Raw genomic sequence first — 26,997 nt, forward strand, 5'->3', positions numbered from 1 at the left:
CTCAGGTAGTAAAAGACAAGGGCTCCTCTCCATACCTCTTAATTCTCAGGGAAGTTTTGCAGTCCATAGGGTGAGGCTGTGGCAAAGCTCATCATCATTTTTGTTTTGAAGTCAAGTAGAAGGGAGTCAAACTGTCATAAGCTATGGATGTCCAAGTGTGTTTGTTAAAGGCAGAGGCTGTTGTTCACTGAGGGAAGGATTTTCCTGCTGCTGGCATTGTCTGTGATGGATCTAGAGCCAGCATCTTGCTCCAGATGTGAGGTGATGCCTCAGGGGCATTGTAAACTCTTGCACAGCAGACCTGTGAACTGAAATAGGGATTTGGGGGTTATTTCTCAATTATCTATCCAGTTGCTGAATGTCTCATATTTTTTGAGGATTAGGGTTTGTTTTGGAGTGTTTTTATCCTCCTGTTTTCTTCTCTCTAGACTCTTTCTTAAAAGACAACACCACTTGGAAAAGCCCAAGACTTACCTCTTAGCTGGTGCTCCTCAGAGAGGAATAAAGTGTCCTTTGGATCGTTTCTTTGTAACCGCAAAGGAAAGAAAAGAAACCACTTTTTTGACTCTTGGTCAGTCATCTTTGTGCTTCTTAGCAGGAGCTGAGCCTTCACTTCCCTATCGAGCAAAGGCTTTTGTAAAACCATGAGCTTTGCATTTAAGAGGAATATCTCTTGAAAGTTGAGATTCTTAAGGAGTCAGCCAGACCCATATCTGGACATGCAGTAATGTCCTTTGAAATGTAGCTTGAACTGAGTGGTTTATTTCTGGGGTGTGCAGAGTCTTTAGGAGAAAAGATGTTGGTGTGTCTTGAAGAGAAAGCAGCTCGTAGTCACTGGCATCCTTGACTGGAGCAAAAGACATATTTCAGTGTCTGTTAAGGAGCAGAGAAAGCAATACTTAACTTAGTTTTTTAGGAATCCAAACAGATAAATGACTAGTGATTTGTTGCTTAAATTATCAATGTAACTGAACTAAAGTTGTAGGATGGAGCTTAAGAGAAGATGCCTAGATAGACTGATGACTGGCAATTTGTTAAAAAATTTGAGAGAAAATGCATAGTGTAGACTTCTGGTACTGCTTGCAGTCCAAAAATTATGGTAGTATTATAATGCAAATAGTCCAAAAATATATTTAATTTTAGGAAATACTCTTCCAATTTTAGACCTTTCCTGTTGCATGGCAGTTTCTGAAGCTGTCTGCAACAAGTGGCTGAAATCTTTCAGTAGAACTAGAACAATTAAATGCAGGTTTTGGGTTTTTTTGTGGGTTTTTTTGGGTTTGTTTTTTTTTTTTTTGGGGGGGGGGGATTTTTTTTGTTTTGTTTTGTTTTGCTTTTTGTTTTTTTTGTTTTTTGTTTTTTGTTTTTTTTTAAATTCTGTAGCAGTGGTATTGCCATAGGATGAACCTGTTTGGAAGAACTTTGAGATCTGTGGGGAAGAAAAGTAGGTTTATCTAACAAATTTTTGTGTATTTTGGCTGGCTGCTAACTAGACTAAACATGCTACATGCTTTTTAAATCCTGTGTTTGACAAGGATGTTGAACTGCCGTGGTTACTACCGCTGCTTTCAGAATACCATAAGGCTCTTAAAATGTACCAATTAGTTGCTCGTTAACAGTCTTGTAATTCGTTGTTGAGTCTGTTGGACAGTGAGGCCATTGCTGCCCTACCTGTCTCCTCTTCCCAGTATTACTGAGGAGATGAGTGAGCTAGTGTTGTGAAGTGCAAACAATGTATTTAAAATAGTTTATATTAATTGTTGTTATTATTTCATTGTCAGAAGTTTTGATAAACTTGAAGATCCTTTCAGAAGAAAAGATAACTTCACATGTTTTACTCAAGAAATCACTTGGACAGTTCTGATAAATTTATGCAATAAAAGTTGCATATATTCTAATAAAATTGGCAAGTCTTTAAATGCTCTGTGTGACAGAGACCTCCTGGAAGGGTTGTAGTGGCAAGCTGTATATACCTGCAATATGCCATGAGGTCAGTGGTGTGTTCCATTACGGTTTTCCTTGCCGAAGCTGAAACATTTGACAAGTATGGGCAAATCTTCCTGGTAAGGTCAGACAGGGCTGTGCACTGGGCATGTTTGTGCTGTGCAGGTACAGCCACAGCTTCAGGGAGGAATTGCAGCACTGCTCTGCCTGCACTGAGGAGCTGCTGCCCGTGCCTGTGCAGAGCCTTGCTGCAGGTCAGCCATACCCACATAAACCCACATTGTTTCCTAAGTAATGCAAGTTCAGGCTTGGGAGAATGGAAGGGTAAGGAGCTGATGGTAGGGAGCAGAGGACTAAGAAGTGGACCCTGGTCATGCAGTGTATGTGACATGAAGGCAGGAGGTGACCTGGGCAAGACCTTGTCCGTGGTGATGGTGTTACCTGGAAATGCACACAACCTCCTCAGCTGGTGATGGATCACACTGCAGGAAAGTGGTAAGAGGAAATTGGGAGCTGCAGCAGTGAAAACACAGTGCTCAGAGGAAAGCCTTGCTCAGGTGGTATGAATTGAGGACACAGCAATCTGTGCCTGTGCTGAGCTGTGTATCACTTGCGTTTCTGCTCTGCACTCAAACATTGAAGTCCAGTTTATCTTTTGTGCTTTTCTCACATTCTTTGGTGTGCATCCCAACTAAGAGGATTTTGCTTCTCCATTTATTTAGTCTAGGCGAGAATGGTGGAGGCCGAAGACCTCTGCTTCCCAGCACTGTGTTTTTTAAAAGATGTTACTTCTAGATGTATTTGTTTATGTTGATGTTCATGTTTGTCAGCTAACGGAAGGGAAAGCGCCGCTCATGGATGTGCTGTACACATTTGCAAAATGGGTTCACCAGCTTCCTGCATATCTCTCCTGAGGCATCTCCTTTGTTTTTGGGTTTATGAGAATGCCTTGCTTGATGGGGCTGCAGCTTGGGAAGGCTGCATCTCCCCTGCACATTTGCTCTTTCAGTGCACTCCCCAATGTAATGGGGGCTTGCAGAGGCCAGGCAAGTTTAAAGGGAAGATTTAGTGATTGGGTGGACAGCGTGGCAGAGGTGGTCTCTCCATCAGGACCAAACCCACAGAAGCCACAGGGATGGTTCTGTGCCCTTTGTGGCCCATGGTGACACAGCTCTGAGGATGGTTGCCACTATGGCATCTGTCTCTTACCTCATTCCCAATGCTGCTTAGAGACAGCTTCTCCCTGTGAGAAGAGGGAAGGAGGGAGTCCACCTTGGCAGTTTCCTCTCATCCTGGTTCTGCCTCCAGCCTGGGTTGGGCAAGTGCTGGGAGGTGGAAGGTGGCTGGGAGGGGCTGTATTTCCTGCTGAGCTGGTGGTCACCACCACCACCTCTCCCTCAAGCCTCTGCCTAATTTTGGTGGCATTGTGTTCTGCATCCCTGCTGGAACTGTCTTGGAGGAAGCTTTCAGCCACAATGAGTACCCTTACTCAGACTTATTATGGGTACCCCCTGTGCTTGTGAAAATGGGGTCATACACTGAACAGCAAAGGCACAGGGGCCAGAGAAACTTTGAGACATTTCTAGAAAGCAGTGAAGCCCTGCAGGTATGGATTTATTAAGAAGACTGCCACCTGTCCTTGCACCACACCGTTGTAAGGACACTGTTTTCTTCTTGCCAGGTTATGGTTAGATCCAGCCTTGTACCTCTGGCAGGTGCTGTAAGTGGTTTTGTGGATCCATCCTATAAGGCAGCAAGAAAAACAAACCTGTGTGATTTGTTTTGGAGTCTGCAACCTCTCTGCCTCATGGACAAGAAAGAAGTTTGATGTTTGGTCAGCCCTTCACTTGTGTATGTGGGGGTTGCTAATGCCAGTTTTACCAAACATGCGAGTTACAAGACAGGGTGTTTGGATATGTTCCACAGGAATTTTTTTGCAGTTTGCTTTGTGAGCTCTTTGTATATGAGTTGGGTGGTAAACTCCAACAGCCATGGGGGTGGTTCTGCAACAGGATTCCCTGTCCTCTCTGCAGGGTTTTTCAGGTTAGCAAGATGAGCAATGGGAGTTTCTGACCTGTATCACTTGGTTTCATTTTGCCCATTCACAAAGTGGAAGAGCTGAGTGGTGTTTGTTAGCAGTGATTAATATAATCAAATTGAGGAAGGGTCATGCCCTTTGAAATGTATTCCTGAAAGTGCTTTTGTGTTAGGAAGCCCTGGAACATGCTCTAATCCTCAGCTGTCAGTGAAGTAACACCAGTGACTGAACACCAGAAGATCCTACTGGCACCTGGAATTTTTTTCACTTGTTTGACTATAAAATTAAAAGTGAGTTCTTGTATAGGAAAAGGATACAAAACCTACTGGATGGATAGTCACTTGGTAAATACAGCCTTCTCTGTTGGAGGCTGAGCAGTATCTGACAGTCCATGGAAATAAACCTGTAAGTAGATAATGTTAATGGAAGACTTTTTTAGTTTGTATTCACAAGCAGTTATTTGCTTTGAGCTGTGCAATACGGAGTTCTATAATGTGATATTCTGAAAATTTCCCCAAGTAAGCAGATACCTTGATTGTTTCCAGAGCTTCCTGTTAAAGAATGTAGTTAGAGGAAACAGTTGTTTTAAATGTTGGTTTTGTCCAAATATGGAACAACAGGAATAGCTATATTTCCTGTGAACTAACGGGAAGCCCCCTGGATTTGCATTACTTTGTGAAAACGATGTTCACATCACCAACAGGAAGGTCATATTCACAAAGCAGCCTTTAGGGTAGTCCCATGACCCTACCTCCAGGATAGACCCCTGGGGAATTAGGAAAAGAATGTAAAAAATGAGGTCCCAGCAACAAAACATTTCAGCGCCAGCAATCTGATGCTCTTTTGATTAAGAAGACAGAACTCTTTTTTAAACATATTTTAAGTGAAGTATTTCCAACTGATCCTAATTTACAAAATAAATATTTTCATGAATAATTAATTTAAAATCTACTAAATTCTTAAAATTTGACTGGAGTACATTGGATAGAGATAAGAATCTGTGGTCTGTCTGCAATTTTTTTATGAATATCCTGCATGATTCTGGTAATACTAAAAACAACAACAAAACAGCTCTTCCACCAGCCAAACAGAAAAAACCCTGCCAAAAATATATATGAACAGCCCCCTCCTGTCCCAATAGCCATAATTATTTTTTTCCCAATTGTATTTTATGGAGTTTTTCTTTGAATTAGATTATCTTCTGAAAATTGTATAAGTCTTTTCTCAGACTGATAGAATATTCTGAGTTGAAATGCGGCCACAAAGATTATTGAGTCTAGCTCTTAAAGTAAATGGCCCCATACAGGGATTGAACCCACAATTTTGGTGTTTCTAGCACCATGCTCCAGTCAACTGAGCTAAACGTTTAAATAAAACCACAGCTGAATTGTTGTAATTAGTTCAAATTTCATCATGCACAGCAGTACTTCAGACAGTGACTTGCAATTCCTTTCAGTTGTTATGAATATGTTGATTTGGAATTTGAGACTCTAAATTTAATGTTCCCCTCAGACTAACAGGACTACTTAACTCATGCACTTGCATGCAAGTAATCATGAAGTGCCACAGTTTTCCACTGGGTAGGTTTGTTCCAGGAGATTTTTCATCTGGTCTAAAGCAATCCCCAAAAGATATGTTAGGAGAATGCCTCTGCATTTACAGAAGGAAATGAGTGGGGACCACTTCTGCTTCCTCCTGTTACACTCATGTACATCAGCCTACAACCAAAGAAGGTCTTCAGGAGAATGAATATTTTAATTCTTAAGTTTAATGAGTATTTGGAGATTATTGGGTTGCATGTATTACCCTTGCTTAAACACAGGCATCTGGTGCCTTTTGAAATATTTACATAGACCAAGCAGATATGACCAGGAACCTAGGGGAGGGCTGTTCCCACCTGGCCTGGCAATTGAAAGCAGGTGATATCCCACAGGACATCTTGAATGGCACTGTTCTGCTGTCATCTGTGAAGACTGGATCTGCAGAAAATTGAAATGACACAACCAAGGACTTTAAATAGCTACTGCATGACAGAAGCTTCCAGTCACTGCTGACGAGAGCTGAACTTAATTTGGTGACCTAGAGGGTTAAAGCTTCAAAACCAATAAGTCTTCTCTTGGTTTGGGGAATTCCCTGAGCAGTCATAACAGGAGTCTACCCATGATTTGCTGGGAAAAAAAAATTTAAAAGGACATGAAGATAAGTTGCCAACTGTGGTTTGTGGAGGGTTATTTTTGTTTGTTTTGGTTTTTAATAATGAGAAAAATAACTCTGAGAGGAGGAAAGACTGGGGCTTGCTGACATTACAAAAAATCATAAAATTTGTCTCCTTTTGTCTGCTATTTTTCTGTCTGTAGACATCTGAAATTGATGGGTTTACAAAAGACATGAGAACTCTGCTCAACTTCTAGTCTTTAAGTCCTCAAAATGAAGGAAGAGCAGATGTTCCTTTTCCTGAACCATTTTAAGAGCTGAAGTTCAAATCATCAGTCCAGAAAAACTGGCTTTGTATCAAGTCCTTTAAGGGTGTATAACTAAATTTTGCTAATTGCTAAGGCAGTGTGGATTTTTTTTTTGTTATCTTCTTTGTTCTAGCTAAGCGTAAATCAGTTCAAAGTTGTTCATGGACTGTAAAATCAGTTAACAAAATACTAATTTTAACGAATATAGCAGTGGTTTCCTCTAGTGGTACTTTGCACACAAAAGAGCAGTTCTGCTAATTCAGTAGTTATATCTAAAGGGTGAAGAACAAGAATAGTATACAGCTAGGGAGCTATTTTGACATTCTGGAAAGAGAAGAAAATATGAGAGGAATGCCAGATAAGTGTCCTGCAGCTGGCATTAACTCCCTATTTCTGTATTTGGTGGGATGTGAAATGTGAAGATGTTATTCATCCAGCCCTCACGTCAGCTACATGAGTTGTATGCACGTGTGCTTAGGAAGAAGTGTGGTGTCTGCTACCTGGGGATAAATCTCTCTTGGGCTTCCAAGAGACTGGGTTTGCACAGAGGTGGAAAGGGGTTGATTTTGTGGAGACAGGAGATTCAGACTTAAAGTTGTCACTATGAAGCAGCCATCCTATTGGCCTAGCTTTTCTTGTGTTTCAGCTTGAAACTGCAATTGGAATTCAGCTCAAATTGAGGTTTAAAGCAAAGCAGTGTAGAGTGGGAAATCTGCACTGTTTAATCAGAAAAACATCATCAGTTCAAGCATCTCATCTGAACAGAAATTTTCGTTTTATAATTAATTAATCATTATTTTTACCTTTTTGAAGCACTTTGGTTATGAATTAGGTAATTTGTGAATAGTCAGAGAATTTTGATATCTGTGCTAGCCTCACCATTCATCTGTTCACAGGATTTTCTGTGATTTGAAAGACATTGTATTTTGTGCAGGAGAAGTGACTACATTTCCTGGAATGAGATTTTTAACGTGAACAGAGTTAAGTAAACAGGGAGAATTTAATTAAATTTTTACCTTACATTTGTGCTTTACAAGCTACAATATGAACTCGATTGATACCTGAGCAATGAGCCTCAGCTGGTGGCTGCACAGCAACTGAAGCTCAGTAAGCAGAGCCTGAGGTGATGTTGTGGGAAAGAGAACTACATTTTGTCTTGAGAAATGCACTTCTGTAAGAGAGTGTAGCTTCCAAGAACTGACTCTGCCTTTGTATTTTTTTGGGAGATGTCTGTAGCCTCCAGAAATGGTGCATTCCCAAATATGGCAGTCGTCTGTCTCGGTCCTAGGCTGCTCATCTGGCTGTGTGCATCTGCGCTGTGCAAATTCCAAGCAGTAGTCCTCAAATGCCAGGAAAGTAGCTGGACGTGGAAAAACAGGGCAAAATGCAACAAGTCTGTAGCTGTGATCTGACAGATGTCTTGCAGGCTGCTCTGCAGAGCAGAGTTTGTTGCGTCTGCTGCAGGGAATTTTAGCAGCTTTCTCAGCTCTGTCACTGACAGGGCTGAAGGCTCATAAGGCTCAGTGTGTGGGTCATGGAAGCTACAGGTCCAGATTGGGATGCCCATTCGTTAGCAGGACTTTTTTGAGCTATATGTTAATGTGATAGAAAATAAGCAGGTGTTCTTTAGGCAAGCACTCAGGCTGCATGTAGCATCTCTGTGTGTGTTGTGTTGAAGGGACTTAATCTTTTTATAGTTTAATACTGATTTACTAGGATGATTCACTAAGCTTATCAGTTGCAGACAGTCTGGGAGAATGAAATGGAATGGAAATGCTTGTCAAGAAATGAAACAATTTGCATCACTAAAATAAGCTTCAGCTTCTGGGCAGACTTATATTTTGTGGGTGGAGTAAGATAAAATTAATGTCCTCTAATGTTACATGAGAGGCTAGCCTGTGGTGCAAGGAAGCTATGGGTATTTGAAAATTGCGAGTGTACCATGCAAAATACGGGAGGTACCTGGTGCAGTGCACCTAGCCAAATCTTTGGATTAGCCTGTAACTGGCTCCTAGACAAGGGATAAAGAGCCTGCCTTTTCATCTACCACTCCCCACACAGATTATGCTTCTTGCCCAGCACTGTTCCTTCTCTGCTTTGGCACTTGGAGGACAGCAGTGATTGTTCCAAGCTCCATGCAGTTTCTGGGGAAGGCGTCTTAATGAGGATGTCTGGGAGATATGACAAAGTTATTTCTCTCTTTTTTTCTCATTATCTCCAGTCATATGTAGTGGGAATTCATTAAGTGGATTATTCTTGTCACGAGACTGATTTAAAACCAAATTTTAGAAAGGAACAATAATTTGCATAGTTTCATTTTGATTGCCTTGTGATGATTCCTGTGCTTGCTATAATCATCCTTCTTCTTCCAGCATCTCATTACTTAAGTGCCCCTTTGACCTCCTTAAAGTGACCTTTGATCCACAAACTTCTTCCAGTCTGGCCCTCCCATCTTCCCAGAGAAACAGGAGGAAAAAACCTCATACTTCTTCCTAGTATAGGCAGAATGCTAGCACATTGCTCAGATTCTAAATGCATTCTAGTAGTTGAGGATAATGCTATTCAGTAGTGGCTGTCATTGCTGGCCAACCTCCCACCCACCAGCCAAGCTTGCAGTCAGTGATGGCAGGAGATGATATTACTGTGAAATAAAGGCAGTGTTTTGTAGAGCAGGTGTCTGTTCTGGCATAGCAGGCTGCAGCCCTTGCCCTGAACAGGACCTTATGCAGTTGTGCTCCCTGGTGCTCAGCACCTTCTTACCTTCCTTGCCTTTGGTTATTCTAATCTGAGGCATTAGCAAACAGGAAAAATTGAATATAATGGACTCATTTTTGTGGGGATAAAAAGAAGCTCGAAAGCACAAGCCCATTCTTTTGGCTATGCTAAATTTGAGAACAAAGCCATACTTAAATAACAACTTTTTTTTTTTTTTTTTTTCCTAAAACAGTGCATGTTAAATAATAGGCTGAAGGAAATATGCAGGGATTAACTTGAAAACAGATGTTTATAATGATTCAGTGACTTATGTTAAGTACATTCCCAGACGCAATTAAAGCAGACTTCTTCTGAATTTAGGGGACGTGTTTGATAAAACTGATAAGATTCTGCATGATCCTGGAGGAGGAAGTATGAGCTGCAAGCATGCATCCTCCAGCTGAGATGTCATCAGGTCTGAAAAACTAAGAGAGGTCATACCAGGTCACCTCTTGTAATGGGAGACCCAATGTTTTTCCAGGCATAACCATCTCTTGCAAGGAGTAAAGCCGATTATTCAGTGGGTGGCACTTTTCCCTTCTGATCCTTACTGGAGTTGCACTGCAGCATGTCTTGGTGTTGTTTTGAGATCTAGTTATCTTTCTGCATTATATGATAAAAATTCCTTCTAATCATGTTAATTCTCATCTTTGTGTGAATTTGCAATATAACATGGTAAAATACTATAATAATGTAAGATAAAAAATTGTAACTATTTTTGCTTTATGTCAGTATGGAGGAAATTCTACTTCAAGAAACAAAGTCAGTGGATGTACATAAATAAAAAAAGGTGTCAACAAAAGCAATAATTTTTTCAGGCACAGTAGTTTTATTAGACAGCCCTTTTTTTTTTTTTTAGTATTAAAGCCCCATTTCTCTTTGATGCTTTACTTTAAAATAAAATCTATTTATTAAGTAAAATAAATAGACTTTCTGGGGTAATAGTTATTGGTCTCACTGGGGGCTTTCCAAATTTAAAATGGATTAGGTACATTTTCTTTTCATTTCCCAGAAGTACTGAGATCCCAGTAGACTGGAGCCTGCAGGTGTAGAGGGACAGGTGCCCAGCATGTGTGCTGAAAGCTGTCTCAGGGGAGGTGCTGTCCCTAACTGCATCTGAATAATGGCCTGGAGGGGCTGCTGAAGGATCTCCTGTGCGTTGGTGGAATATTCACTGATACAGATGTTTTGCTTCTTTTCCTCATAGTTTGTTTCTGAGGGGCATGACAACAGTAAAAGCAATCGACTGCTGACTTGCTTACCAGTTGCTTTATGGCTATGACATAGGTGGAAAAGTAGAGAGTAGCCCAGATGCACTTAAGAGCATTCTTGGAAACACAAAGCAACAGTAACATTTTACCTGTGCGCCAGCTAATGTGACTTCTCTCATGTTACTGTATTGGCTTAAGAAAACTTTCCCTGCACTGACCCGCCTTACAGTCAGTGGGGTGCTGCTGACATCCCTGACTCACTGCAGTATGTTCTGCCTGTCACCCAGTTCAGACATTTAATTCTCAATTTCTTTTTATTTTCAGGGATGTTCCGGTTGTGGAAAATGTGATTGCAGTGGAGTAAAAGGGCAAAAGGTAAGTCAGCTCTGTCCGTTTCATTTTCTTGCCTATTTCAGCCGCAGGGTATAAAATCTGCTGGGAGTCAGGTGAGCCATTGTGTTGAGTGAGGGCTTGCACTGCCAGGGAGCAATGCCAAGGGCAGGCCACGAGCCTCAGCAGGGTTTCCAAGAGCAGCCATCTCTGTCTGTGGCTGCACAGGGCAGCAGGGGAATGTCCCCACTGTGGAGGAAATCCCCCAGCCCAGTGCAGCGTGCCCTCTCTCCTGCCCCATCGAGCGCAATGCTAACCTGTCCCTCTCACCTTTCCCTCACCTCGTCTCCAGCCTTTTCAGTGGGCAGCAGGCTTGACATCCTGACTGTCTCTGGAAGTGAGGAAGCAGTTCAGTGCAGAAATGCTCCTCTCAGCACGCCATGCAGGTTGCTCTCCATAATCAATGTACCCTGACCTGGGAGGCAAAGACTTGCAGTAGGAAGACGGAGGTTAATGATCAACTTAGATGCAGAAAAGTGTTGCAGGTCAAGAAAAAAAATATTTAAAGCTTTTGACAGAACCTTGCAAATTAGTTTTAAAGTTTCCATTTAGTTATCCAAACTTCTTGTGTATGAAACAAAAATAGGCACTTTAAAGTCTTCTTTTAAAGCAGTAACAGTGAAGAAAAATCACAGCGCACTTAAGCATTCCATGAATTCCCCCTGTAAATTACCTGCTTTTGTAAATATTGTTGACATTCAATCACTCTCCTTCTCTCTTCCAATTTTGCTTGTAGAGATTTTAATCTGTGATGTTTTCTCTTGTGTGTGCATATGTGCTGTACATCTACAATTATAAATGAATGTAAACCAGTTTTATCATCCTGAGGTTGCTTTGGGTATGTTTTTCGAGGTAAGTTGTTTAGGTCACCCAAAGGAATATTTAGAAGAGATGGAGGGGTTGTTTGCTTTTTATTTTGAGGATTGTTTTGTTCTTTGAAATAAATAGACAGCTGGTGTTCTGCATTGTCTCAAAGGCAATAGCTGCATATTTACAGATGATGAATTTAAGAATGTCTGTTGGTGGCTTTTCTTTGGTGTTTTCCAGAGCTAGGAATGTAAATTACTTAATTGGAGGCCCAAGCAAGATAATTTTCTTTGTAACAGAGCTTAGATTAGTTTGTGATACAGATAAAAAGTGTCAAGGTCCAAAACATCATTCAGATGGAGTCACCTTTTTTTAATGACCCGTTAGTGTCTGTTTAATTAGAGTCAACTATATATTGAAAACAAATACAGCAAAGATTTGGGAAAGGTTCAAAACTCTGAATTTATTCCTTGACAGCTTGATCTTACTGTTGAGTAACAAGAACAAATGAGTCATGGTAGAATGAAGGAGACATGTTATAACTCTTTCGTTGAAAGACATCAGTGCTCAGTTCATAGAGTATGCCAGCGTCTTGTAACAAGATAATTTAAAAAATGATAGCTTGGGGAAATAAATGGTAATAAACCTTATGCTTCACTTATTTCCAGCTGTGTTCCTGTCTGTTTGCTAGAGCTCTTAGTGGCATTTTTCATTAGTCCAGAGTCTCCAAATGTTCTCTTTAAAAGAAATAGATGCTTATCTGATATGCTAGAATCCAGAACTACCTCACATTAATGTAGGCTGTTTTAAAATGTTGATGAGAGAAAAATATCAGTCCACAATAACACAAGACATATTAAATTCCAGTGTGTCAGGTACTCTCCACTCTTCTAATGGGTTCCATCACAAATTTCTCTGACTTTAAGTAGGTGTATAGTGAAGTATTTACATAATTTTAGACTGTGTAGGAAATGTAGTTATTAACATTAGAGACATCTAGGCAGGTGAATGAGTAGTTATACCTAGAAAACAATAGTCAAGAAAGGCATTTGAAGGTATTTTGTGCATGAACCTTGGTCATTATGTTAACTGTTTCAAACATACTTAGGATTTTGAACAGAAAGCTGAGTTTTATTTTAAAAATTCTGCCCCCTGCCCTTCAGCCCTTTGTAGTTTCTCATCCTAATTCATTATATTTGACGTCTGTCTAGAATAAGGACAGCTTGCCACTTGGTCCCAGGCCTGGAGACAGGACCTGGTGAAGGAAAGTAAGGGGAGCATCCTTTCTGCTTGCCTCTGTAATATATCTGTAAATGGTGTTTCCAACGAATGCATTTGAGTTTGAAACATGTCCCTGCTAAATGTGGTTCCTGTTAACACACATATCACTGGTGGTACCTGTTATTTCAAAAATCTATGTGAATATTGCTAAATCACAGGACAGATTAGAAAGACTGATCCTAGGCAAAATCCGGGCTAGGAGAAGGCTCTTGTGGTACCTCAGGACACCACATAAGAGAACATCTGCTCTCCACTTCTCATGTGGGAGCACATATCCACTCTACCCTACACCATCCACAGCCAACATTCTGCCTACACTGGAAACCCTTTTGATCTGGCTTCTGTGTTGTGCAGAAGTGCACAAATGCTGAAGGGCCTTTTCCAATCCTCCCACACTCTTCAGCAATCCACCCACACCACTTCACTGCCATGGGAGCTTCGGGAGCTGCGGAAGTGGGTGCTGGGTTTACTCTTTAATGCCTTAATTATTAACATCTGGAGAGATACTTCCTACCATAGTGTGGGAAGAAGTTCCAGACCCAGAATTCCAGACTGGGGTTTAATTAAAATTCATTTGGCTAAATAATTGTATTCATGATCTCATCAGAAAAAGTGCTGAAAATGGTATTTGACTTAAAAGCTATGGAATGCCCCCAATATAGTACCCAAGAGCATTTCAGACATGGAAGAGTAAATTACATTGCCATATTTTTCCCTCTCCTTTGAGAATAATTTCATCAATATAATGGCCATATTTAGAGTACATTTAATATGTTCTCTCATAAGACTGTTTCCATGAAAATTGCATTTCTATGCCACACTCCTTTAACATGACTCATATGTTATCAAGGGCATATAATTGACAAACTCTAAGGGTTTTCATCCCTTTCAGAAAATTCAGAAAGTGAGCATAATTGCAACAGATGGCCCTTATCCTATAAAGCCTTTATTATTACACTGAAAATCAAGCTGTTGTTTTAAGCTATATAATGTCAAATATCACATATTTGCCAAACAAAAGGTGCAGAAATTTTAGAAAAAGTAATATTGCTAAAATAATAAATAATACCCTACTGTTTTCCATTAGAGAGATTAGCCTAAAACATCTTCATTTATTACCTCTTACGCTTTCTGTTTGGTTTTCTGCATAATAACTTGACTGTTCTCTTAAACCTCACTGAAGTGTGAGATCTGTTTAAACTGATTAGAGTTTTGAATGCTTGCCTGCATTTTATTGAGCTACTCAGAAGAAGACTGAAGCTATGTTTTCTTTTTTATGCCTACCTAGATTTTGAGAACAATTTCAAGCAGCTGTCGAGATAAGAAGTGCTAGCCGTTAGTGCGTGCAGAAAAACATGTTAAGCATTTAATTACCATTCAGAACAAAGACTGCACAGAGATGAGTAAAATTCTCCATGCACTGACTTTTTCTAGAAATGTTCCTTCTGTCATTCATGGACATTTGCACTAGTTTTACTCTGTATCAGAAATATGTGTTAATGGAGGCAGCACTGGAACCTTGCTGTAAGTAATACAGAATGATTAATCTTAGACTTATCAGTTAGAATGCACTGAAGTATAAATCCTCATTCTTTAGTATAAATATTTTATGATGATTTCACTGTCTCAGCATTAACCACTGAAAGTTGAAGTCAACAAGAATATCAAACATGCTTTTGTCATTGAGCATGAACTATTGCAATTTAAAAAAAAAATCTTTGCTAAATAGAAGATAAGAATAGAATTTACTCTTAATGTAATTGCTGGTTTTCACATTTTTATTATTTGAAAGCAGGAAAACTTGAGCAAATAACTTTATTTTAGCATATATTTTTTCCCCTAATTCTGAGACTGTATTTGTATTATTATACCTACATAAATTTTAATTCTCTGTTTGCCTTGGTGAGTGCATCACCCCTATGTGGTTTGACCATGCTGCAGAAGTACACAGACTGGCTTTGCTTGAGGTATTTGGATCTAGAAGCCAGGTAGCTCTGAATTGGTCTGAGAGTCAGTGGGACATCTCTGGAGTTCCCCATCAACAAGAGCAGAGACCAGTGTGTTCTCTCCTGCACACTTTTACAGCCTTAAAAATCACAGATAGTTTTGGTGTCTGCAGGGAATTGTGCTTCTCCCTTTCCTCTGTGTAGTGAAGTTGACTGTTGCAATGGACTGTGTCCCTGGGGGCTTTTTAAAGGTTTGCCAGACTGGGATGACCTTTGAGGGTTTTCTGTCATTTTACATATCAAAAAATCGAACAAAAATATTTCTAATATTGATAATTTAGCACAATATAAACCCCCTTGTTGGAGAGAGACTCTGGCAGTCACTGGGAAGATCACTATTAAGTACTTTGGGTTTCCTTGAAAATATTTTAGAGGCAACAAGTCAGTTCCTTTAGTGGAACAAATCAGTAATCATTAGATCTGTGCTTTTCATAGTCAACCTTTATTAGACTTTTAAAAATCAAGAATGGTAATTTTTAAAATCACTTTTCATTGACACTGCTTAGTTTTAGTAAGCACTGTGTTCCTGTTTAAGTCCCCTGAGAACGAGAGGACACAGTCTTAAGCTGCACCAAGGGAAATATAGGTTGGATATTAGGAAAAAAGTTTTTTATGGCAGGGGTGATAAAGTACTGGAATGGTCTGCCTGGGGAGGTGGTGGAGTCACCATTCCTGGATGTATTTAAAAAAGGATTGCATGTAGCACTTGGTGCCATAATTTAGTTGAGGTGTTAAGGCATGGGTTGGACTTAATCTTGAATGTCTCTCCCAACCTAGTGATTCTGTGATTTTTATAAAGTGGCTGCTGTAGGAACTTTGTGTCCAGCACCAGTTTATGCCTGAGTTGGAAAGACCATGAACTGGGGACACAAAGGAAAACCAAATAATGTACTCTGAAGATGGCATAAATGTGTCTGCAGTGTGGAAAGGGCTAATAGATAACATGAAATCATCTAATTATGCCTGAAAGGGCAGACTCAGAAGACAGTAATAAAATAAGCAAAGATACTGATCACCTGCAAGTCTGATGTTCTACAGGGAAACTTGTGATTCACAAATATTTTTGAAAGTCAGGATATTGTCACAATGTTTTTTGTCAATTCTGCTTTGACAGTAGTATATTTTTATCGATTTGTCCTTTGCTCACAGAAAAATAATATTTTTAATTCAAATCAGGTTAAAAGAACATTATGTTTATGAAGAGAGCTGCTATTCTTGAAAAGGACAAAATACCAAACAACTTTGAATAATATTGACTGCGATATGTTAAATGTTGAACAGTTTTCTACTCTTTCCCAGCTGTCAGACCAAACTGCTAAGTGGCATCTGAAACCATCAGCTTTTCTTAGTTTTAAATAGTTATAGGAGCCATTTGTCCCAATTGTCTCTGACAACATTTTCTATGTTAAGAGATATTTTTGCACTCAGTACAGTGGGTATCTTTGATTAATACAAACCAGTGGATTACACTGATCAGTTTATCTCTATGGAAAGAGGGCTATAAAAGCAGTAGTATTATGTGCTGATACATGCTCATATTTAGTTTTCAGAGCTGACTTCTGAAGGTAGTCAAAAAGTAATATTTAATTTGGCACTATATGACCTTTTAAGCAGTTGTTTCTAGATGCATTATCTTTGGTTATAAGGATATGGGCACAATGAGATCAGGCTCTATTCTTCATGAAATAAAACAAGCTTGCAGGGCTTGATTTTAAATTTGCACAAAAACTGTTACTGTATACCTTCATTATGGTTTCTTGAAGGATTGAAGGGCCTTAGCTTGATCTGAAGTATGTGAACCTCCAATGAAATCAGTCAAGTTTCCCCAGTGTGAGATCAGGATAAGGTATGAAAAGATGTGTAAGAACTCTGCTTCTCTAAAATCATTCATGCTCAGGAAGCAGAGATGCCCAGTGCCTGTGCAATATCTGTGCATAACTTGAAATCTTCCCAAATTTAAAATTATGTCCGTACAGATACCTACTGACTAAATATGAATGACAAAACTTTTGTCCTGATATGCAGTTTTTCAGTATGTGGTCTAATTGCCCACTAAAACACTGTGATGCTGCAGGGGTTTGTGGGTGCAACTTAGGAGTCTGAGACAGCAAACTCTGGGGTACAGCAATAGCTGCATTTTGTAGTTAACCCTTTAAGTCTCTTTAAATCATTCTGCTCTGCAATTTATATTGTATTTGCTGGGGATCTCAGACCAAGACAGACATTAAAATAGACAGTTCCCACATAAAATATGTCAGTTCCCACACAAGAATTGAACCCTTGATGCACTTAGTCTCTGTGTACATTTTCTCTGTAGCAATATTCAGAAGACATGACCTGGGTGTATATAATTATCACTAGGGAACGATAGTAATATGGTATATGGTAGTCTTCTTAAATCACTTTCTAGTCTTTCCTGCCAAGAGTAAAAAGTGATTTGGGAAGTTGGTTTTTGATCTCATACCTCCTGGTAGTTAGTTGTTTGCTTCCTTTCTCTCAGCTATTTCTTATTTCAGATTTTAGACCTATGCTTTCAGAGAAAGGTCGTAACATAGGTTAGTCACTGAAAACATCTGGCTATATGATGTCGGCCTTCAGAAAAGCAGATCTGGATTTTCTCAAAGTTTGGATTTCATTAAGGAAGGGTAAAAAGCCAAATTTTATACAAAGTTCTCAAAACCACTTTCAGCATAAGCAATAGCAAAGCTTGTAACAGTATATGCCTGGAAGGAGACAGAACAGTAAGAAGTAGCATGAAAGTGGGATTTTCAAAGAGGAAACCTGAAGTAGCTCTTAAAGGAGTGATAGTGGAGTACTTTGTTACACAGGGAAGTTTCTAATCTGCTGGAGAATATATTTAGTTTAGCCACAAAAGAACTTTAGTATCACAGTAGGAGCAAAAACAGTTGGGAAACCATATTTAGGAAATGTTGAAGAGGATTTACATTTATCTTCAAGTAACTACAACACCTGAGAAAGGGCTACAGAATAGTTAATTGAACTATCAATAACAGAGCAAAGAAAGTTCAATTAAATGATGAAAAGAATGACTAATTTTCAGCAATAAAGTGTTCTCTTATATAATCTTTAACAGCAAAAGAAACACAAAATCAAGGTAAAGTCAAGAGAAAAGAGACTTTGACGTCTGCCTGAAAATCATGTTTATATCTCTTAGAATATTTAACAGTGATTAGAATGGCAAAACGTACCCATAAATCTTGTAGCTCCTAAAGAAAGCATGTGACAGCTTCCACCGAAGTTCAGCTGGAACATTTTAAAATGTATTGATATGCCAACAAAAATAATTCTCACTAAGGCTTGTGTCAAAGTTCAGTGTGCACAGTGTACTGAGCTGAGTGAGTGAGCAGTCACTAGCATCAAGTGGGGTGTTCTCTCACTCTTTTCTCACTGACTGTAAACAGATGCAACAAAAGCATTTCATGGCTAGTTAGCAGAATACTTAAAGCCTTGAGGGGGTTTGGTAACCCTTAATTTTGTTAGGTTTGCTCCAATGCCAAGCAAAGACTGAAAGACAATGCAGAACTGCAAAAGAAATGGTTTTAAGTGGTGGTGATGGAGAGGAGGGGACTCTAGTATAGAGGGGTAGTCAAAAATGCCTTCTGGCTCCAATGTCAGTAGTTAGGTGAAATAAAGGGAGGAACACCAAAGGCTTGTATAGCGAGCAATGAACAGAGAAGCCAGTGCTGCCTCCGTCTGAATTGCAGCACTTTTAATGGCATAGTGAGTTAAGGACGTGATCCCAACACCTCAAACTTCATTTCTGTCTGGAAGTGTGGAAATAGAGGCTGGAAATCCAGCAAGACACATTCAACCCCTTGAAATTCCTATAAAAAGATCTCTGTAGGAAGTTCCAGGTATTAAATGCAGTGAAATCAGTGTCAAGGCAGGAGAACTGAGTGACACTGTTTCCCTCACCAAAAAAAAAAGGGGAAATAGAATGTTTGTGAAACTCTCCGGAGTATAAGCTTTAGATAGCAATGCTGCCTTTGCCCGCTCTCTGTCCCTGAGCTCCATCAGCGTTGAGTAAGAGCAGGAGAGGGGCGCAAGGGAAGGGCTGTGCCCTGGGCTGGCAGTGTCCCAGGAGCTTGTCCCAGGCTGTGTCACTTCCCTGCGGGGTCCTCTGGGTGGCACTCAGGCATTACGGATGTCGTTTATTCTGACTGGCCCCTGGCCCCTCCTTTTACATGTCCTTGGCTTTTTTTTTTTTTTTTTTTTTTTTTTTTTAGTCAGGAAAACGTTAAAGCCACCTGCTGAGCAATACACCAACTTCTGGTTGACACTGACAAGGATACTGACATCCTCTACAATGTCAAAATAAGAAAGATACTTGTTTTTATTATTGTGAATAATTATTGCATCTTTGTTAACTTTATTGGCTTAGGCTGAGCAACCCTGCAGGTATTACAAAAATGCATATTATCATTTCTGTTTTACAATGGATCTGGTTGAGTCAAGAGACAATAAAGTGAAGAAGCATTGATTGACACTTTTGAGGCACAATATTGTCTGCCTTGTGATATTTACATGATTAAAAGTCAGAAGCCAGAATATTTCCCCTATTTTGTGGAAAGATATTTTACTCCTATGGAACTTTCAAAATGTTTAAAACTTTAGAAATGCAATTTCCAACTTGACCCAAAAAAGCAGCTAGACTAGCAGTGTCTCAAATAGTACTGTCTGTCGCATACCCTCAAGATATGAGTACCTCATTACGAGAACTTTATTGCAGTCTGTACTGTCTAGGACCAGCTGCCCATGTTTTTACTATTTATGGAAGAGATTATTTTCTGTAAATATGTCCATGACGAACCTTTGGCAAGAGAATAAAACTTGCATGTAACGTCACATTTCATTCCCGGTCTAGGATCTGAACAAAAATAAATTAAAAAACCCAGAGAAGTTAAAGACCCTTTTTTCCCTTTGCTGTTTCATCTTCAAATGTGAGCCTTTAAACAATGCCAAATGCAAACAAATGCTAAATAATTTTCATTAATGAAGTAGGAAGGGTGTGGAGCATTTTTACCCCTTATATTCTTGGACCTTCAACACTGGAAGTGATTTAATACAATGTGTAATAAAACAAAGGAAGAGTTACTCAGACCTAATGTGTTCAACAGATGATTAGAAGGGGTGGGAAATATAGCACCCTTTTGATTCAACCTGTATGCAGGTGATAGAATTTCCTTTTTCTTTTTACAGTGCAAACACATTTGTCCTTCAAACATCCTCTTCCCTTAAGGTGCTTTGAGTTTCTTCTGTTCCCCTGAGTGACTCTTGCTGATGAGAAGAGGCTCCTTGACCCATGTGCAATAAAAGATTAATAAAATAAAATAAAATTGGAGGTGTGTAACTTTGTAATAAGGTTTGTGTGACTTTCTTCTAAAACATCATAGGCTGTGTTATTGTGTTGGGCTTTTTTTCCCTTTTTATTTTAAAATAAAAAAAAGTTTAAACATAAGACAATAAACCTCATGTTTTAAACTGCCAAACTCTGGGCAGGCAGACTTCCACAGCTCAAGATAAAGTTTTGTTGCTGTCAATTGTCTTCTTCTCATTTTCTATTTCTGTACTTCATATACCATGCCCTCAATCATGCTATGTACCCCCTCAGCATCCCAGCTACTTCTGGATCTGTAACATTTATCTACACTGGGATGCAATATCACACAAAGCATACATGAACAAAAGACATGCAAATATAAGGAAATATCGAGAACTTAAGATAAGAGTGTGCATGGCTCAAGAAGTCCTAAAACGTGAATTTTGGACAGCTGCATTGAAAAAACTGCTACATTGGGAAAATGAGGAATAACAATGGGTCAAGGAAGAAGAGGAATTACATGAAGAAGACTTCTAAATTATGTAGAGAGGGGCTCTTACTTACTGGTTTAACTGAAATTGTATGCTATTGGTAGGAAACCAGTTACTTGGCACCGATTAAATTATAGCCATGATTGGCTTTTGAATGTTAATTTTACTTCACTCATTTTACTTCTTATTCAACTTCGGAATTTCTTTGAGACACACTGTATATCCATGCACTTGAGCACCAGCTAAGCACATAGATACTGATATGTAGGGAAAAGGACAATCAAAGATTGTTATTTCTATTTTTATACTCCTGGGAAGCACTTAGCAGCTTCCTGAGGAATGTTCTGTGCAGCCATGAGGTGCCACAGAAATATGCTTTGCTCTAAGCATTCTTTAGTATTTAGGAGGCAGAAACCCAGGCCCAGTCCCTGAATCTTAAACCTGAAAAATCCTCTAATTAAATGTGTATATCAGTGGAGTCACTATTGGAGGTTTGGGCTCATCTTGCACCTCAAGCTGCAGTAGTTCCTCAGTGCTGTAAATTCATGATCCTTGAGAAAGGATACTTTCATAGTAGGAAGAGTAATCCTGTCAGGAAGTGAAAAAACAGAGATTTGGTGATCAGGGTGCCTGCCCCTGTATGGCACCATGAATAGGTGCTTCCTTCCCAGTGTCCTCCCCTCAAAATGCAGCATGAGAGCTCATTTGGCTGCAGCACTGGGGGAGTCCCACACGTGAAGGCCACTGGGGAGGGAGCAAAGTGAGAAGGAGATGCAGAATGAGCACCATGGCAAAGAGGTCATGAGCAGCAGAGTGCTGTTCCCCAGCACTTTGGGGTGGCCCTTTGTTGTGGTAGGTGTCTGAGTCTAATGTGGAGCAGCTCTGGTAGTGCTGGAAGTTGTTCAGGGCCTCAGCCAGCCTGACTAGAGCTGTGCAGGCAATGTGAGACTGCCATGGCTGCTCCTTCTGCTAGTCATGCCAAAAATGCTGCACTCGTGTTTCCATGGGGCTTAGTTCTTTCAGATGCTTCCTGGCAATGCAAGAATCCAGATTTTGCTGACTCTCCCCCCTCTCTCTGCCTTAGCCCCTCTTCCATTCCACATACTGTCAGGAACTCAGCCCCAAAACTTCTGGGTGAGCCAAGATCTTTACAGAGCTCCTACACAGATTCTTTGCATGTCTGCAGAGTTATGTTTGTGTAATTAATGACTTGTTACTTGTGTGGCTCCAGAATTGTATAGCTATGGTGCAGATAGATTCTGCTGAAGAATGTGCAGTGGGAATTTTGTAATGTTAAACATCCTCAGTGCATTTGAGGACACATGTCCTGTAAGCATATAGCAATAATTCTGTTTGACTGATATCCACTTCACACTTTCAATAAAATACTGAAAATGCTAAGTGCAGCTGAGGACAAACAGATGACATTTATTGTACATGTTTATTTTATTCCTGAAATATATGCAGGGCCAGTGCTCCCTCTGGTGGTTAAAAATACTATTTTAAGAAAAAATTGGCTATTCTCTGTGTCTTCTCTAATGAAACACTGGGTTATACTGAGCCAATTACAATTCTCTAACACATGTTGAAAGAGTGTGGAGAGAAACACTGTGACTTGAGAGCGTTACTCAGGTCGCACAGTGCTGTTTCCTGCTGTGTGCTGTAATTACTGCTCTAACACCTTGGAGCCAATTCACTTGAGTGCTCACAGTTACATCAGCTGAAGGAACAAATACAGAGCCTGCATTCACCTCTCATGTGGTAGCTGGGGATAGTCTGGGTGGAAACCATGTAGTACACTGCAAGGCTCTTGTCCATTGCTGTGGATTTTGAGGTTGCACTGGAGCATCAAGGTGTGATGACTGTTTTGAATGGCAGGTTTTCCTGTTCACAGTCGGGCTCTTTTTTTACTCTTTTTGGAAACTGCATTGTCAGTTTTCATCTTGAAACTGTTGCATTTCTTTGCCAAATATGCCCTTGGTAGAATTTCAGTTCAGTGAATGTTAACTCTTGGGAACAGGATAACACGTGCATTTGTGACAGGAATTCTGAGTTCATAGCACATTGGAGTCAGCAGTGACCCTGGTGTGCAGACAGCCCTCTGGCAAGGCCAGGGATTTGTTGGCTCCCAGCTCAGCTTCCCTTGCAGCAAAGGCGCAGCTGAGGAGCTGTGGTGGATGAGCTCCAGCAAACCCCACTGTGCTGATGTGAGAAACTGCTCTTGCTGCCATTCCAGCTTGTGTCCTGGTGTCCTGCTATGTCCTCCTTGCATTGGCTTTGGCAGCTGCCTGGCCATCTGATGAGCTCCTCAGCTCACTCACTAAAGAAAAGAGAGTAAAATTTAGTGAGCTGAACTGGTGCAGTGGAGGCTGAGGAAATTATACCAGTGGTGTGAAGGAGGGTGAGGTGGCACCATCCCTTTAAAAGGAGAAGAGCCACCTTTGCTGGGTAGATCAGTTTAGCTGCCTTGTGAAATCTTTCCCTTAGACTGAGTTTTATGCCTTTTCAGCTGAAGGACAGACACGTGTCTGTCCTGTTTCAGCTGCTGGGGGATCTCTGGCAGAGGCAAATGTTAAGAAATGAAGCATCTTTCAAATGGCTTTGGGAAGATCTACACATTGTTATTCACCATGTGCCTGAGTCTCTGGAGAGCCTGAGAACATCATATTTGTACAGACACAGACACCCTGTGATCCTACACTTTGGGAAGCAGTTGATTTATATCCATGTTACCAGTCTCTCAAGCCTAATACCTCCCAGCCCTAGGCAAAGTAATAGGGGAAATAATTCATAATGGGGTGGTGATTATTTCCTCCCCCTCAGCCCTTGATATATTACAGCTGAATCTTCTGAAATTACTTACTTTATGTGACTCTCTTGCTTAGTAATCTGCAGTTGTTCCATGTGCCAAACAGCATTTCAGGGCTAATTTGGAAGGATAGGTGTCTGAAAAAAATGTCAGCTGATTCAGTTAAGCTCTTCACAGGTTCATGTCAGTTTAGAAGTCCATTCAATTTTAATTTGAACTACCTAATGTAGAGACATTTCACAAAAGCTGAGCTAACACAGACATCATGCTTATTAAATGAGTGCAGTGGTGACTGAGCACCTGCTGTCTTTTTACGTAGCACCTCCACATTTTCAGCAGTTGAGTGGCAGAGAATTCATTTTTGTGAGCTGAGTAATGTGTTCTCCTTTGTGCTTTCTGACAGCTTGCATTGAATCAGCAGAGGTACAGATGACATGCTTACATCTGTTTTAATTTTTGAGTCTCATGAATTGATTTGTAAGAAGCAGAAGCTCTTTCAACATTACTTGCCAAGACTTTGCAGCTGTGAATATTGGAGCTTGAACAATACATAACCCTTGCAGTTGGAGTCTCATGCTCTTCATGCATCCCAGCTAGAAATCTCAGTGCTGAGCAAAAAATAAGTGGGGTAGCAGTGATGACCTGGTGCTTGCCAATTTATGCAGTGTGTGTGCTTAATGAGTTGCAGCATAAATGTAGCACAAGCACTTATTGTTGGGCTGTTTGGCTGGAATAGTGAATGAAGAAAGGAACAGGCAGGCAAGCAGGGGAAGGATGCAGCAGGTCAAGTGTTTCCTTGCAAGGCAAGGCATCTTCAGGACATGCTTATGTCTGTTCTATACAGCATAATAAGTGGTAGCTTCATCTGATCTTGAAATTCCAAGTAAGCCACTATAGGTAGGAAAGCAACAGTAAAACTGTTGTTACCTCAGTGATCTGTGAGGTCTGATCTACTCAGTGACATTAGGATACCCTTCAGTCATAGGACTTTACAGTTTAAGGATGGTAGAGTTTCTGTACTCTCTTGTTCAGTGTAGATACTCTGTTAGAATTTTACTGTAATTTAGTGTAGCGTCACTGATGCAAAAAAAATATGATGGAAGTTTGTACTAACTCAAACAGGACTATTGAAGTAAAAGCTTTATTCAATAGTCCTTAAAAAACATTAGTTTTCTAAGGCTGTTTTACAAAGAGGAAGACTCATGCCTGAACTAAAATAAGGGACTGGAACCCAAGAGACACCCCTAGGTCTCTTACTGGGTCTTGGTGGAATAGGTTGCCCTGACTTCTCTGAGTGTCCATGGGTGGCATGGAAGAGTTAAATCCCATTAATTGCATAGCCTAAAACTGCAGAAATGTGGACTTTTTACACAATACTTAGCTTGGACTATTTACCCTGAACTTACTTTGCAGTAAAATCAAATGGGAAGGCAGAGTAGAGGGAGAGGTGTTTGCAGTGTGGAAGTCCATGATTCCCTGTTAGAATAAGCAGCCAAGGTGGCAGGTTGCATGCAGAGAGGGATCCAGCAGCTCTCACACATTCAGTCTCTTTTATATTTCCTCACTTCCCTCTTGCAAAAAGATGAGCTCAGTTCCAGTAAGAGAAATCATGAGTCTGCGGGCTTTGGGGTGGTACAGACCTCCACATGCTCAGGAATTATATTTTCCAGGCCTTGGAACATCCAGTACCTTGACTGGGTGTCCAGAAGTTCTGGACAAATAGCCAGTTGTTTTTCTTCTTGGCCTAACAGATTAAGTCGGGAAAATAAAAATGTTTCCAGGGAAACCTGAATGTATCTTAGCTCAAAGTGACTTGTTATGGTCTCAAGGCTGCTCCTCCAGCTGTTTTACCCCTCAGACAGGGCAGCCTGGAAGGTTAAAGACAGCCTTAAGAGAATTGACTCTAGTTGCCTTAGAAGTTGCAAGTTTATATGTATTTTATGCCTGTAGGTAACCTCCTTGGCCAGCTGAAGCAGTCATTCCCTTACTAAGTGATTGTTAGGCAAGTTAAGACCCTTTTACAGTTCCAGAATGGTCTAAGGAAGCCTTAGACCAAGAGAAAATCTAATCTGTAAACCTCAGTTTTAACTTTCCTTAGGAATGGAGGAAAGACTATTTTTCTGTGTTGCAGGGTGCAGTGGTTCCAAGTGTGGTGAAATCCTCAGGGGCAGAAGTTCTGAGTGCAGAAAGTTAACATTACTGATGTGTCACATATGTTACACATGAGGCATATTTCTCTGTGGGTATCAAAATAATCTTTTTTTCTTCTCATTTGCACATGTTGTACATTCCTTCAGCAGTGGAAGATGCTGTTGTAGGTACTTGAGTATCTTCTTCCTTCGCCTACCTTGCAGCAGGTGATAAGAGCAAGTGCCCAGGGTTCAGTGTGAAATTCTGGTCTGAAGGACATAACAACAGATTTTGTAGAAGTGACTTGTGACAGCAGTGCAAATTAGCCAGTCAAAGTACGGATTTATGTAATTTCTTTAACTTTACAGCTATATTTCAGATTGCTAATTATTTCAAACATTCATTCAGAGACCTGCATTGTGATGTGTTCTTCCTTAAAATATTTTTCAAAATAATTTTTGTTACTTTAGAACTTGGACTTTGTACCTCTACAGCTGACCTAGAAACATATTTCTCCAGCTGTTCTAATGTTTGCTTTGTTTTGCTTTGTTTTCTGGTCTAATACACTGCTTCAGATTTGGCTCAAACCAAATAAAGAATTCTCAAAGCATGATAAAGAATATTTGGAATCAAATGGAGAAGATCATGCCATTTCAGCACTTCAAGGAAAAACGGAGTGTTTGCCTCAGAAAATACTTTTTTACTGAGAAATTTTATTTTTGTGGGAAGATGGAGAGGAGAAGCAGCAAGATTTTTTTTCTGTCAGGAATTTTTAATAAATGAATGTTATTTTGATTTTACTTTCTCATGCTTTTATCATCTCAGTTAAAGTTTTCTCCCTCCTTCCTTGGCCCTGCTTTTCATACCCATCAATAATGTCCTTTCCCCCTTGCCTCTTCATTTTAACAAAATCGCAGACAAGGAACTAAAAAACAACATCAACGCGGTCACTCCACAAATCTTCCAATTCCTCTCATCTTCTGACACTAAAGCACCATGTCTGTTGGTTAACACTCAGTTTCCTCAGTCTGCATGTCATAACTTTTTCTTTGCAAGATGCCTGTTACACTTCCTGCACAAATGAGCTCTCCAAGACTCAGATGTTCTCTTGTGTGCTCAGTCCTCAGCTGACCTCTAAGTAGCCAGCATATTTCTGGGAAAATTGTCCTGAGCAAACAGGAGAAAAGTTCATTGTTAATTGCCATCCTGAAATCAAATACTAAATTGGTTGTTAATTGCAAGTTGCAATTTCATCTTTCACTGTTTTGCTGAGAATCCTTAAGTTTCTGTAGTGTCCCTTTATATGTTTTGAATATTGTTAATTTTATTTCCT

The 26,997-nt window shown here is 40.1% G+C and overlaps 1 protein-coding gene across 2 annotated transcripts in view; it reads left to right on the forward strand.

Moving 5' to 3' along the window:
- The window catches only part of COL4A1 (collagen type IV alpha 1 chain), a 120,501-nt gene that overhangs the window by 38,171 nt on the left and 55,333 nt on the right, over nucleotides 1-26,997 (forward strand). For both annotated transcript variants that reach the window (XR_015801737.1, XM_088160172.1), the window contains exon 2: nucleotides 10,734-10,784. Coding sequence is in view for 1 of the 2 variants with exons in the window: in XM_088160172.1 (XP_088016298.1) it covers nucleotides 10,734-10,784 (51 nt within the window). In the remaining variant the exon portion in view is untranslated. The remainder of the gene's footprint in view (nucleotides 1-10,733; nucleotides 10,785-26,997) is intronic.

Source organism: Sturnus vulgaris, chromosome 2 (assembly GCF_052056855.1).
Source record: "Sturnus vulgaris isolate bStuVul1 chromosome 2, bStuVul1.hap1, whole genome shotgun sequence".
Lineage (NCBI taxonomy): Eukaryota > Metazoa > Chordata > Aves > Passeriformes > Sturnidae > Sturnus > Sturnus vulgaris.